The following is a 14354-nucleotide window of genomic DNA, read 5'->3' on the forward strand; positions in this document are numbered from 1 at the left end:
TTCAAATGAATTTGAATTTTTCGGCATCATGCCCAACAGTGTAAAAACGGCCAAAACGACACAAAACTTTACCCAAACGTTGTATCTGTTTACAGCTTAAGTTTGCAGAAATTTGTACAAACTTTTTTTTAGTATTAGTACCAAGGCCTACAGAAGGTCGGTCATGCAGAGTTCTGTTAACAACTTTTGACTACAAACATAATAGATTGTTCATTATTGTGATTTGATTTTCTTTGTATTTTATGTCACAATAATGTATTTGACAGCAAACTAAATAGTCAGGGCTAAAGGCCTGCGTACATAAGCTGCTCTGCCTGATTGCCTTGCTTTCCTACTTCATTTTTGACATAATAAAAATAAAAGAATAAAGAAGGCCGAGGAAATTTTGAACTGGGTTGCCCTTTTCTTTTTTATTCTTTTATCAGAAGTATGCAAGGTAAGCAGGCAAGGCAGCTTATGTACGCAGGCCTTAACTTGTTTGGGCTGACGACTGTATAGACTGTGATTAGTAGAGCTGGCAAACCATCGATATTCCCAACATTAGATATTTTCGATATAATGTTTTAAAATATCGATTGCTATCGATATTATCGTTAAGTTGTCAACACCATTATGGCCCCGGCACATACGGCACGTTGTGCGTTGCGTCACGCGTTAAAAACAACAACCACATGAAAAAAATGTAAGTGATGCCAAGTTTGTTCTTGAAGTTTTCATGTGGTTGTTGTAACGCGACGCACAACGTACCGTATGTGCCGGGGCCATTACTTTGGAGATGAAAATGGCGGAAATGTCAATGCTTTTCTTGACATTTTGCAAAAGTAGTTCACAGAAATCTAAAGGAGAATAAACAATTGCTCTTATTTTATAAAAATGTTAAAAAAAAACATTTTACTTTTCAGAAAAATGTGTACGTGTGACTACGGACTTACTTTCTCACACACAAAACTGAAAAAATTCTATTTATTTCAATGAATTTTACGTTGGGGGCTTTTCTTCCGATAATATCGAGGGCAAAACTATCTATCGATATTTATTTTTTAAAAATAATCAATTTTATCGATAGTGCTATCGATTTTTTGCCAGATCTATGGTTAACGCCTAGTAAATAGGTCTGTTCGATAACCCAAAAGTTTGTACAAACTTTTAGAAAATGCTGTTCGATAACCCAAAAGTTTGTACAAATTTCTACAAACTTTTAGAAACAGGGTGGAATAAGGACAATTTATCAGACCAGGTGCTGGATTCTTGTTCTATGAAAATTTGAAATGAAAAATATTTCCTTTATAATATTTTTCATTTGACAGTTTTCTCCTTTATAAAAGTTTTCATTTCACATTTTCATAGAAACAGAATTGAGCCCCCAGTAGTGGAATTCTGTAACTCATTTTTCCAGTTACCGACAAATATCGGTAAAATTAATATACTTATAATTTCGTTAATTAACGAAAATTTTCGGTAAGTTAACAACCAAAATAAAGCTGTTGATAAATCCTACCGATAGCAACAGAGCTGTCAACTTTTTTGATAATTTTCATTCATACTTTTGCGTTATAATGTTACCGATTTTTGTCGGTAACTTAAAAAATGAGTTACAGAATTCCACTACAGACCTAGTTCCACCAGGGGTGCCAAGTTGGTGGTTTTCCCCCTACTTGTGGTGATTTTTGACGTACAAAAACCACTGTTTACTAGGCGTTTACATCAGACAGTTCGTCTTTAAATACAACTCTGATTTACTAACACATATATACATTTGTCGTCTGTCTCCCAGCTGTCCATCAGTTTTACGCAGACAGTAGGGTTAACAATTTTTTTGACATTTTTTGTAAAAACGTGTGAGATATAATTCAAATGTGTTAAAACAAAAGAACACGAACAATAACAAAATATGTGAACGGAAATCAAAAAGAAATCGACGATTTTTATTCATAATTTTACAACTGTTTTTGTTTGACAAGTTTTGGGGTTTTGACAATTAATACATGAACTCAACTGTCCTGTCATGTGCAAATGCAGGGTTAAGCAGGAATGTCAACTATTTTAAGGCCTCGGCACATACGGCGCGTTGAGCGTTGTGTTACAACAACCACATGAAAACTTCAAGAACAAACTTGGCATCACTTACACATTTTTCATGTGGTTGTTGTTTTCAACGCACAACGTACCGTATGTGCCGGGGGCTTTAAGGTAAAAATCGCTACAGACCTATGGTGCGTATTGCTAAGTTTACATTTACGAAATCCACTCGATTTCATCCGTCAATTCCATAGCTCAAATGTCAAATGAAATCTCATCTGAAATCCATTGGATTTCATTGTACGTTTAACCTATGAATTTGACAGATGAACTCGAGTGGATTTCGTAAATGTAAACATAGCATATGTGGCTGTAGCGATTTTTACCTCGGAACAGTTGGCATCCCTGAATTCTACCCCAAATATGGTGGAATTGACATATGGAAGAAGAAGAAGACATATGAAGTTGACGTGTACTTTGACAGCTGGCATAAATTCCAAGTTTATTTTTTCAATAAAATGTTATAAAATGTTTTCATTCCATTAAAAATAAGTTCGATATATTATTAACAACATTTGTCGATAATTTTAGTTAAAAACAAAAACCTTAACAATAAAACGAAGGCCGTGAAATGCTGACATTAAGAGAAAGACAAATAAGTATGTGGGAAAATCAGAAACTATATTTTCAGGGGCAGAAGAAAAATATGGGATGTGATCGTGTCAGAATAGAATTTTTGAGAGTCAAGAAAATGATATATTCGTAGAATATTAATGGAGTAAGTTGAATGTTTTCAGCTCTGATCGGGACCAAGTTTTTTTTTCACAGGTAGGTCTCGTCACCCTGATCACAAATATATATAACATTTATTGCGGAAGTACATACTTCCCGAGATATGGGCCTCTGAAGTTCCGAATATTCCTTTGTGTGTAACTTCGCTATTTTTGAGCGGATAATGATAATATGGATACTACTGTAAAGCTTAAGGAATATACTATAATATTTATACATTTTATTATAAATAGAGGGTCTTCGGCCAAGGATTTAAGACTTTTTCTATGAACAGATGCGAATCTAGGGAACGGGAACCAAATTTTCTTTAAAATCACAAAAGTTTCTCTAAGTAGCCGGCCTTCGGCCGGGGATTTAAGACTTTCTCCTATGGACAGGTGCAAATCTAGGGAACGGGAACCAAATTTTATTTAAAATCACAAAAGTTTCTCTAAATAGCAGGCCTTCGGCCGGGGATTTAAGACTTTCTCCTCCTATGGACAGGTGCAAATCTAAGGAACGGGAACAAAATTTCCTTTAAAATCATACATTTTTGTCTAAATAGTCGGCCTTTAACATGGGAATTTTTGGAACTTCAGAGGCCCATATCTCGGGAAGTATGGACTTCCGCAATAAATGTTATATATAGTTGTTATCAGGGTGACGAGACCTACCTGTGAAATAAATTTGGACCCGATCCGAGTTTAATGAAAACATTCAACTTAAGCCGTGATTAACAATCAATTGATTTAGTCTCTATTCATGTAAAGAGCTACTGCTATTTTATGTTAATGGGGTCAAGATGTTTATGTCAACAATTAGATTATAATTTAACACTAACCAATCACGTCCTCTACATTTCCAGATGCTCTTAAGCAAATGCTTAATTTAAATGCCCAACAGCCTAAGGTTTTGGCTGCTGAACCGGTATGGAAAATCTTGATTTATGATCGTGTGGGTCAGGATATTATTTCTCCCATAATTTCAATAAAGGAACTAAGAGAGTTGGGTGTTACGCTGCATGTGTAAGTAACTCCAATATAAACAACAACGAATTTTATATATTCTCATTATTCCTTTTTATTTCAGACAATTACATTCTGATCGCGATTCCATACCCGATGTGCCGGCAATCTACTTCTGTATGCCAACTGAAGAGAATCTCGATCGTATACAACAAGATTTTCAAAATGGCCTTTATGATATTTATCATTTGAACTTTTTGGCACCAATTTCAAGACAAAAAATTGAAGATTTAGCTGCCAGTGCATTGCAGGCCGGCTGTGTTGCGAACATACATCGTGTCTATGATCAATATGTTAATTTCATAAGTTTAGAGGATGATTTCTTTATACTGAAACATCAAAAGTCTGATCAATTATCATATTATTCCATCAATCGTGCCAATACCCGTGATGATGAAATGGAAGCCTTAATGGATTCGATTGTAGATTCACTTTTTGCCGTTTTTGTAACATTGGGAAATGTACCAATTATTCGTTGTCCACGTAATACTGCAGCTGAAATGGTTGCACGAAAGCTAGAAAAGAAATTACGTGAAAATCTATGGGATGCTCGTTCAAATCTTTTTCACATGGATGCTACCCAGGCTGGTGGTGGTGTATTTAGTTTTCAACGACCAGTACTGCTGTTACTAGATCGTAATATGGATCTGGCAACACCGTTACATCATACATGGTCATATCAAGCTTTGGTGCATGATGTCTTGGAATTGGGTTTGAATTTGGTCTATGTTGAGGATGATCAACCAACGGGAGGTGAGTATATAAATATGTATTAGAAGCTCTTGGTAGCCTCTTCGGTAGAGAAGACTGAATGGTCTTTCATGAACTTTATCATAGTAAATGAAATACCATTCGGTTTTCTGATGGAATATCGTTATATAAAAGACCACTAGGTCTTCTTATAAAGAAGATTAGGTTTTATAGAAGGCAATAAAGTATTTGTATACAAAACAATAGAATATTTTTTTTTGAAAATCTTAAAAGAAATTCACGCTTTCGACCTCTTTACTTCCTTTAGAAAATGTTACACATTCATATTTATGGCATCTTATCTCAATATATCTCTACCTTTTCTCAGGTACCCGAAAAAAACCTAAACCCTGCGATTTGGATCGAAACGATCGGTTTTGGGCAAATCACAAAGGCAGTCCATTTCCCACAGTGGCTGAGGCAATACAAGAAGAACTAGAATCATATCGCAATTCGGAGGAAGAAATTAAACGTCTAAAAACATCTATGGGTATTGATGGTGAAGCTGAGGTGGCTTTCTCAATGGTCAATGATGCCACAGCTCGTCTTACCAATGCTGTCAATTCGCTGCCTCAATTAATGGAGAAGAAACGTTTAATTGATATGCACACGAAAATTGCCACAGCAATTTTGAATTGCATTAAATCACGACGTTTGGATTCCTTCTTCGAATTGGAGGAGAAAATAATGTCAAAGCAAACTTTAGATAAACCATTGATGGATCTGCTAAAAGATCCAGAATTTGGTACACCTGAAGATAAACTGCGTTTGTTCATTATCTATTATATATGTTCACAAAATGTTCCCGACTTTGAAATAGAACGTTTAAAGGAAGTGCTGCAAGAGAATGGATGTGATTTGTCATCCTTGTCGTATATACAACGTTGGAAAGCTATTATGAATCGTACACCAAGTATGAATCAGGCTGCCCAATATGAAGGTGGTGGTACCAAAACTGTTTCTATGTTCTCAAAATTGGTATCACAAGGTTCTTCGTTTGTTATGGAGGGAGTTAAGAATTTGGTAGTTAAGAAGCATGTAAGTCCAAAAACCAAAATACCTTGTTCTACAACAATTCCTAACAAGTTTGCTATTTTTCACAGAATCTTCCTGTAACCAAAATCACTGAACAAGTTATGGAATGCCGTAATAATCCCGAAACCGATGATTACCTTTATTTAGATCCGAAACTATTAAAGGGGGGTGATGTCATGCCCAAAAATCGTGCACCCTTCCAGGATGCTGTAGTTTTTGTGGTGGGTGGTGGCAATTATATTGAATACCAGAATCTTGTGGATTTTATACGACAGAAACAAACCGCCAATGTTAGTAAACGTATTGTCTATGGTTCATCCACGCTAACAAATGCCCAACAGTTCCTAAAAGAACTATCTGCCTTGGGTCGTGAAATTCAAGGTCCTGTTTTAAGTTAGGATCGTCCGATCAGTGCTAAGAATATTTTCAATTTTAAATGCTGTTGAGCAGCAGTGTTCGATTGGATATACCACAAACAAACCGATAATGGGCAATATTTATATGACATAAATAAAAAAATACCGAAACAATAAGGACACTTTCTTCTTGCTTTTAATTTAGACCTTTAAATAAAAACGCTTTATGTTTGGGTTTCTGTTCTTCTGTTTAACATTATGATTGATATTTATAACTGATAATTTATTATTATAAACAAAATAATAAAATTGCGATTATTTTATGTAAAATTTTTTGGTTGGAATATTGAAACAATAAGAGACTGAAACGAATGGTAAATATGTTTTTGCTCTCTCTCTTTTCAACAGCTATATAATGTAGATCACAGATGAACAAGATGAGCACTCGCCTTTACATTTTCATACGATTCTCCATACAAATGCTCTCTTCGTGTTCATAGTTGTTGTAGATAGATGGTTGTTGTTGTAGCAACTCAAATAGTATGTTCTTTCGTGTATTATTTCAGTTATCAGGTTCTGGTTCTTCTGTATCCAGACTCAAGAATTCTGCAACTTGAACTAGTTGCGTCCATAAGGAATCAGGGGACAGGTGAGTGTGATTAGCTGGGCAGCTAAACAAATGCAGCGTATGGTGTGGTCCCATCCACATGCTGGGAATGTGTTGGGGTATTGTGGCGTCAATTCGGGACCAATACGAATTAAGGAGGCTGCATCGTCCGGATTTTAACTGGGCTAAAACAACTCTTTGCCTTGGCAGCTGGAGTTCTTCTGCTGTGATGGATGGGGGTGGTCTCCAATTACGGGATTCACGCTGTATGTACATATGGCAGGTTTGAATCTTCTTCCACTACGTAGTGCTAACCTTTTCAGATGTAGATAGATTGAGAAGAGAATACATGTTAATTAACGTTAAATAATTGTTATTTTTTATTTAACCCTCCGTTGGATACCTGGGTCCGGCCAGGCCTTTTTTTATAATATTCAAAAGCGTCTGGTCAGACCCAGGAGCCCAACGGAGGGTTAACTAATATTCTAAAAAAGAACAAATAAACAATGATAACAACATATAATAAGAAAACAATATCAACATCATATTATAACAATTATAAAACTACATTTAATTATTTAAACAATAACATAAACACAAAGAATTTTGATTAACACCCAAAAAATTAAGCTCTTCAAAACTTCTTTTATAATTATCCTGTCAAAATAAAAAAGAAAACACAAAAACAATATTAATCTCACCAATAATTCCATGAAATTCATAATATTCCTAATCCATAGAACAATAATGTTGAACCAATATGGAAATTCATTTAATTCCAATTCCATAAGTTCAACAGCTCTTTGTTCTATTTTTGATTGGGTTTTGCGAAAAATTTGCCAAAGAATTGCTGAAAGTTTTTTACCTCCACACCAGAGGCATGTTGCAATTGTTGCAATTATCAAAATCAGCAATATTTTTGCAATCCGAAAGGCAAATATTCCGATTCGCCCAAGCAAAAACAGAAATCTATAAATACATATATACAAATGTTAACATTTATTTAAAAACGTTAATATTTGCAAATTCACATCATACTTACCTGTAGCTAGTTCTTGCACGAATTCCTAATTCGCCGCTATTGGTATTTAGCGTTTCCGGCATTGTTTTGTATTGATTTTCTAGTTTGCTTTTCTTGAACAAATATATTCCTTCTGGTTTGTTTGTTATTTTTTCTGTAACTATTATTTTGATATTTTGTTATGACAATTTGCCATAGACTTTAAAAAATAGGGATTCCAAAATTGAAATTTAATATTGGTTAGTTTGTAAAATTGCATAAAATTGGAGAAATATTTATTAATTTGAACTGGCAATCAGCGGAAAAACGTGTCGCGTAAAGTGAGAACATGTGATTGTGCTAAATATGTGCCTTTTTTCATTTCAATTGTAAAATGTGTCGTTGTTGCAATCCCTATTGTTCGAATGATTGTCATACAATTTTCAAAATGATTAGATTGACAATTGTTTTGATTGAAAATCGAATATTTCATCATTTTGGCAGATATCGGATAAATTTAGATGGACCATCCGTGAAAGTGAATGGACAGATGCGTTAAATTTTCGGATCGTTATATATAATTGTGTATGATATTGGTAAAAAACTTTTTGTCAAAATTTTTAATTAAAATTCACCAAAACGCGACGCGGTACAATAAAGAATATGCACAAGAATATGAGCAAGATCTATTTATCATTCACGATGCTGAGATTAAGATTGTACAAGAAGAAACGAGTAAATGAGCTACATTCATACATACACATACAGTTAGGCAAGAAATGTATTGCAAAAACCAAAATTGTAGAAAATTTCATATTAATTGTTCGTTTATGGCAACAAATTATGTAAAAACTATACGGTTTTTGGTGCAAATCTCTTGCTATAGGTCCTTCCAACAATATTCCGTCAACATATGCAAAGGTTATTTGCGATTTATAACAAATACGGTCAAAAATAAGAATTAACTACTACTTGGGGGTGACAATAAAAGTATTGCAACGGGAAAATCAGTACTATAAAACTATAAAATGTTTGCAAATTTTTGAGGTCATTATGCATTTTTATGACTTTTGCGGCTAATAATACACTAACAGTATTGAATGCAATAAAGTTCAGTGATAAAAAATGCCGTCATGGAGGGTCTTCAGACAGGTAAAAAACGCATGGGACCATATTAACAATAAACAATGACGAATAGGCCACAGGCAAGTAGGCAAAGAATGAATATTTGACTCAATATGTATTGTAGGATAATGGAACAATGCAAAACAGTCCGATTTTGGCTTTGAGAACTTCGAAATACCTCTGGAAAGTATATGGAAAAAATTGACACCAGTGTAGAATTTTGGAACGACCTACGACAGAGCACTATTTCGTCTCTCAATGGTATTGATATGGTTTAATTTTTACTAAGTGGTTAGATATTGTCCTCTGCTATCATAATAAATCCAAAAAATTGCGCCAAATCCAATAAAACCCATCAAATATGGAAATTAAACCGCTACTGGAGAAGCTGGAATACCGAATATTTGGGTTCTATATTCTTTACAATAGAAAATAGTATGCGAAATTGGGTTCACGGATATAATAATGATTGGGAAGACATCCCCACTGACATCATTAAGAAATATTTAATAGTCATTAGTCTGAAAGTCAGAAAAATCGATCCCAAAAGCTCAAACAAAGTCAGCTACCACCATTCCAAAGACCTGATAATGACATGTTAATCTTATTTGTGTAAATTGCCGATGTAATATAACAACACAAAACTCTTAAATACATCGGGTCAACATCCTGATATCAACCCTCATAAAATGTTTGGGTCCAATTTAACAAAAAACCCCAAAAACATCCTCCAACGTAGGATCAAGATTTACTAAAAATCGGGGAACCAGTATCCTTAGAGTGGAACATACCGAGCCTTAATTTTTGGTTTAACTAAGCTCATTAATGCTCCAATGAATGTCCAAAGTGGATAGACAACTCATTAAGGAACACACCTTTGGTAATTCTCGAAGAACCCATCGATTTGGTAATTTTTGCAATACTTTTATTGTCACCCCCAAGTAGTAGTTAATTCTTATTTTTGAGTGTATTTTTTATAAATCGCAAATAACCTTTGCATATTTTGACGGAATATTGTTGTAAGGACCTATAGCAAGAGATTTGCACAAAAAACCGTATAGTTTTTACATAATTTGTTGCCATAAACGAACAATTAATATGAAATTTTCTACAATTTTGGTTTTTGCAATACATTTCTTGCCTAACTGTATGTATATGTGTTGTGTTGTCAAATGTCATACAATTTTATTGGATGCGCCGACTTCTATATTCATCATTCCATCTAATTTAAGGCAAATAAACGCATGTCCATATCGTCCTGCTAACAGGACATTCATGTGAACTTTGTGGAAAGTGGTCTCAAAGAAACTTCTATTGCATTGAGCTTTTATCAATGAGCTATGTATGTGTTGGTATTGTGTTGCTAAAAAGAAACCCATTTTTGTGGGATGCACCGAGTTCTACGCGGGACTTTTATCTAATACACAAGCACAGTATCCTAAGGTGTTGGCTGCTGAGCCGGTATGGAAAATATTGATTTATTATCGTGTGGGTCAGGATATTATTTCTCCCATAATTTCAATAAAGGAACTAAGAGAGTTGGGTGTTACGCTGCATGTGTAAGTAACTCCAATATAAACAACAACGAAGGATTATTAATTATTCTGATTATTCCTTTTTATTTCAGATAATTACGTTCTGATCGTGATTCCATACCCGATGTGCCGGCAATCTACTTCTGTATGCCAACTGAAGAGAAACAAGATTTTCAAAATGGCCTTTATGATATTTATCATTTGAACTTTTTGGCACCAATTTCAAGGCAAAAAATTGAAGATTTAGCTGCCAGTGCATTGCAGGCCGGTTGTGTTGCGAACATACATACATGTCTATGACCAATATGTTAATTTTATCAGTTTAGAGGATGATTTCTTTATACTGAAACATCAAAAGTCTGATCAATTATCATATTATTCTATCAATCGTGCCAATACCCGTGATGATGAAATGGAAGCCGTAATGGATTCGATTGTAGATTCACTTTTTGCCGTTTTTGTAACATAAGGAAATGTACCAATTATTCGTTGTCCACGTAATACTGCAGCTGAAATGGTTGCACGAAAGCTAGAAAAGAAATTACTTGAAAATCTATGGGATGCTCGTTCAAATCTCTTTCACATGGATGCTACCCAGGCTGGTGGTGGTGTATTTAGTTTTCAACGACCAGTACTGCTGTTACTTGATCGTAATATGAATCTGGCAACACCGTTACATCATACATGGTCATATCAAGCTTTGGTGCATGATGTCTTAGAATTGGGTTTGAATTTGGTATATGTTGAGGATGATCAACCAACGGGAGGTGAGTATATAAATATGTATTAGAAGCTTTTGGTAGCGTCTTTAGTAGAAAAGACTGATTGGTCTTCTATGAACTTTTTCATAATAAACAAGTAAGAACAGACTATAGTCGGACGGGGCCGACCATGTGATACCCTATACCACTATCCCTGTGCACTAGCTTTCCGGGCTAGCTTTTGATAAATGATAACTTTTATTTAAATGTATACACAAAAGTTTTGATCAATTTAACCCGCTAAATATTATCCGATCATACCGTTGACTTGCACGCTACTTCTTCATCTCAAACCAAAACTACGTTTAAAATTTCGCGCCGATCGGACTATTATTGCGACCTACAGAGCGGCTACAAAATCGAGCAAAAATTTTGTTTTTGGTCCATTTCATCCCTTTAACATTTCACGATCATCGCCAAAAACTAATCAGTTCTATTCTGGTCCAAACCCGACCTCCATACTAAATTTCGTGACAATCGGTCCATAATTGCGGCCTCTAGCTTGATTACAATTTTTAATGGACGGACAGACGGACGGACGGACGGACGGACACACATCGCTAAATCGCTTTATCTCGTCGAGATATGAAGTTTGGTATACCACATGAGGGGTCTACGACGAATATTTCGCGGCGTTACATGAATTTTTGGGAAAACAAACTTATTATACCCTTTTCCACATTGTGGTATAGGGTATAATGAAATACCATTTGGTTTTCTGATGGAATATCGTTATATAAAAGACCACTAGGTCTTCTTATAAAGAAGACCATTAGCTCTTCTCAAAAAAAAGGCCATTAGGTTTCCTAATAGAAGACGATTAGGTTTTATAGAAGGCAATAAAGTATTTGTATACAAAACAATAGAATATTTTTTTTGTGAAAATCTTAGAAGAAATTCACGCTTTCGACCTCTTTACTTCCTTTAGAAAATGTTACACATTCATGTTTATGGCATCTTATCTCAATATATCTCTACCTTTTCTCAGGTACCCGAAAAAAACCTAAACCCTGCGATTTGGATCGCAACGATCGTTTTTGGGCAAATCACAAAGGCAGTCTATTTCCCACTGTGGCTGAGGCAATACAAGAAGAACTAGAATCATATTGCAATTCGGAGGAAGAAATCAAACGTCTAAAAACATCTATGGGCATTGATGGTGAACCTGAGGTGGATTTCTCAATGGTCAATGATGCCACAGCTCGTCTTACCAATGCTGTCAATTCGCTGCCTCAATTAATGGAGAAGAAACGTTTAATTGATATGCACACGAAAATTGCCACAGCAATTTTGAATTGTATTAAATCACGACGTTTGGATTCCTTCTTCGAATTGGAGGAGAAAATAATGTCAAAGCAAACTTTAGATAAGCCATAGATGGATCTGCTAACAGATCCAGAATTTGATACACCTGAAGATAAACTGCGTTTGTTCATTATCTATTATATATGTTCACAAAATGTTCCCGACTTTGAAATAGAACGTTTAAAGGAAGTGCTGAAGAGAATGGATGTGATTTGTCATCGTTGTCGCATATACAACGTTGGAAGGCTATTATGAATCGTACACCAAGTATGAATCAGGCTGCCCAATATGTGGGTGGTGGTACCAAAACTGTTTCTATGATCTCAAAATTGGTATCACAAGGTTCTTCGTTTGTTATGGAGGGAGTTAAGAATCATGTATGTCCAAAAACCAAAATACCTTGTTCTACAACAATTCCTAACAAGTTTGCTATTTTTCACAGAATCTTCCTGTAACCAAAATCACCGAACAAGTTATGGAATGCCGTAATAATCCCGAAACCGATGATTACCTTTATTTAGATCCGAAACTATTAAAGGGGGGTGATGTCATGCCCAAAAATCGTGCACCCTTCCAGGATGCTGTAGTTTTTGTGGTGGGTGGTGGCAATTATATTGAAAACCGCCAATGTTCGTAAATGTATTGTCTATGGTTCATCCACGCTAAAAAATGCCCAACAATTCCTAAAAGAACTATCTGCCTCGGGTTTTATATTAGGATCGTCCGATCAACTAAGGTTATTTTCAATTTTAAATGCTGTTGAGCAGCAGTGTTCGGTTGTATATACCACACACAAACCGATAATGGGCAATATTTATGCGACATATGTACATAAATAAATAATACCGAAACAATAAGGAAACTTTCTTCTTGCTTTTAATTTAGACATTTAATTAAAAACGCTTTATGTTTGCGTTTCTGTTCTTCTGTTTAATATTATGATTGATATTTTTAACTGATAATTTATTATTATAAACAAAATAATAAAATTGCGATTCGTTTATGTAAAAATTGGCTTAACTCTAGTTTAGTAAAAACTCTCCGATTTTTCTGAAATTTTTTTCCAGAGTTAGATATTGCTGCGCTGATCACGGAAATGTATAATATCCTTGGGGGACGGACCCGGTTATTGGACCCGAAAGTCCGGGTACAAGCCCCGGGTTAGGCTCGGCTCTACTAAACCGATTGCTACAAAATGGAAGTGGCTATTTATAGAGAAAAATATAATATAAACGAACATTTTGTTCCCGCTCTCGAGATTTGCACCTGTCCATAGTAGAAAGTGTTAAATCCCCGGCTGAATGCCGGCTATGTAGAGAAACATTTATCATTTAATATACATATAGACCAATGTCGTGCTTTGGTATTGTTAAAGTTACGAAGTTTTTCGGCAATTCACACACACACGACCCGAAAGCAACGAAAGAGCACACAAATGTTTTGATTTGTTTTTGTTTTGCAGCATGCATGCATACAACGTTACTAACACACTGTCAAAAGTTGCAAATATTGAGAATTTTGTGTGCCCTCTTCTTGGTCGGCTATGATATAGACCAGAGTGAGGCAGAGAACATTTTTGGGTCTCTCTTGTGCTCTCAATGAGCGTAAATTTGTTGTTGTTCACAACGTGTTAGCATCTACACAGGCTGTGAGCGATAACAAATTTACGCTCACTTAGAGCACATTGGCTCTCTTGTGAGTCACAATGCCTCCTCCTGATATAGACATTTCCTCATTTTGTTTACATTTACTTTGTCTGTGTTTAGACCACTGATGGGCAGAAATGCTCTGCCTCACACACAAAAGTGTAAAAAATACATGAGTCTCTCGCAATTTGCCCATCAGTGGTTTAGACACACAAATTTCTCGGGAAAGTAAATTGAGTTTTTGGGAGAGAGCGGAGAGGAAAGAGCTCCTCAATACTCTTTCCTACCCCTTATTGCCTAAAAACTGAATTTACTTTCCCGCCTGGTACAAATACATAGGTAGCCGCATCGGCAATTGTTGGTAACATAAGGTGTCAAAATTTGACATCAATTCAATGCACTTGACACATTATTGGTGT

At 35.3% G+C, this 14354-nt stretch overlaps 1 protein-coding gene and 1 pseudogene across 1 annotated transcript; both read left to right on the forward strand.

Annotated features, from left to right (window-relative positions):
* The first annotated feature begins 2411 nt into the window (after positions 1 to 2411).
* Positions 2412 to 6286, forward strand: Slh (sec1 family domain containing Slh). The gene is made up of 5 exons (XM_073970963.1): positions 2412 to 2678; positions 3656 to 3815; positions 3880 to 4568; positions 4894 to 5603; positions 5669 to 6286. Exons 1-5 carry the CDS (start codon positions 2651 to 2653, stop codon positions 5996 to 5998), a joined length of 1917 nt encoding a protein of 638 aa, XP_073827064.1. The 5' UTR covers positions 2412 to 2650; the 3' UTR covers positions 5999 to 6286.
* Positions 6287 to 8159: 1873 nt separating this feature from the next.
* On the forward strand, positions 8160 to 13128 carry LOC141392533 (protein sly1 homolog; annotated as a pseudogene).
* The last annotated feature ends 1226 nt before the right edge of the window (positions 13129 to 14354 follow it).

The sequence above is a fragment of the Musca autumnalis genome, unplaced genomic scaffold, assembly GCF_047663935.1.
Source record: "Musca autumnalis isolate F117 unplaced genomic scaffold, ASM4766393v1 scaffold_2, whole genome shotgun sequence".
Classification (NCBI taxonomy): Eukaryota; Metazoa; Arthropoda; class Insecta; order Diptera; family Muscidae; genus Musca; species Musca autumnalis.

Excerpts from the sequence above, each read along its gene's own strand:
- Slh (XM_073970963.1), top strand. The coding sequence starts at position 2,651 with ATGCTGACATTAAGAGAAAGACAAATAA. Across the intron at positions 2,679-3,655 it reads ATTAAGAGAAAGACAAATAA|ATGCTCTTAAGCAAATGCTT; the intron begins GTATGTGGGAAA and ends CTACATTTCCAG. Across the intron at positions 3,816-3,879 it reads TTGGGTGTTACGCTGCATGT|ACAATTACATTCTGATCGCG; the intron begins GTAAGTAACTCC and ends TTTTTATTTCAG.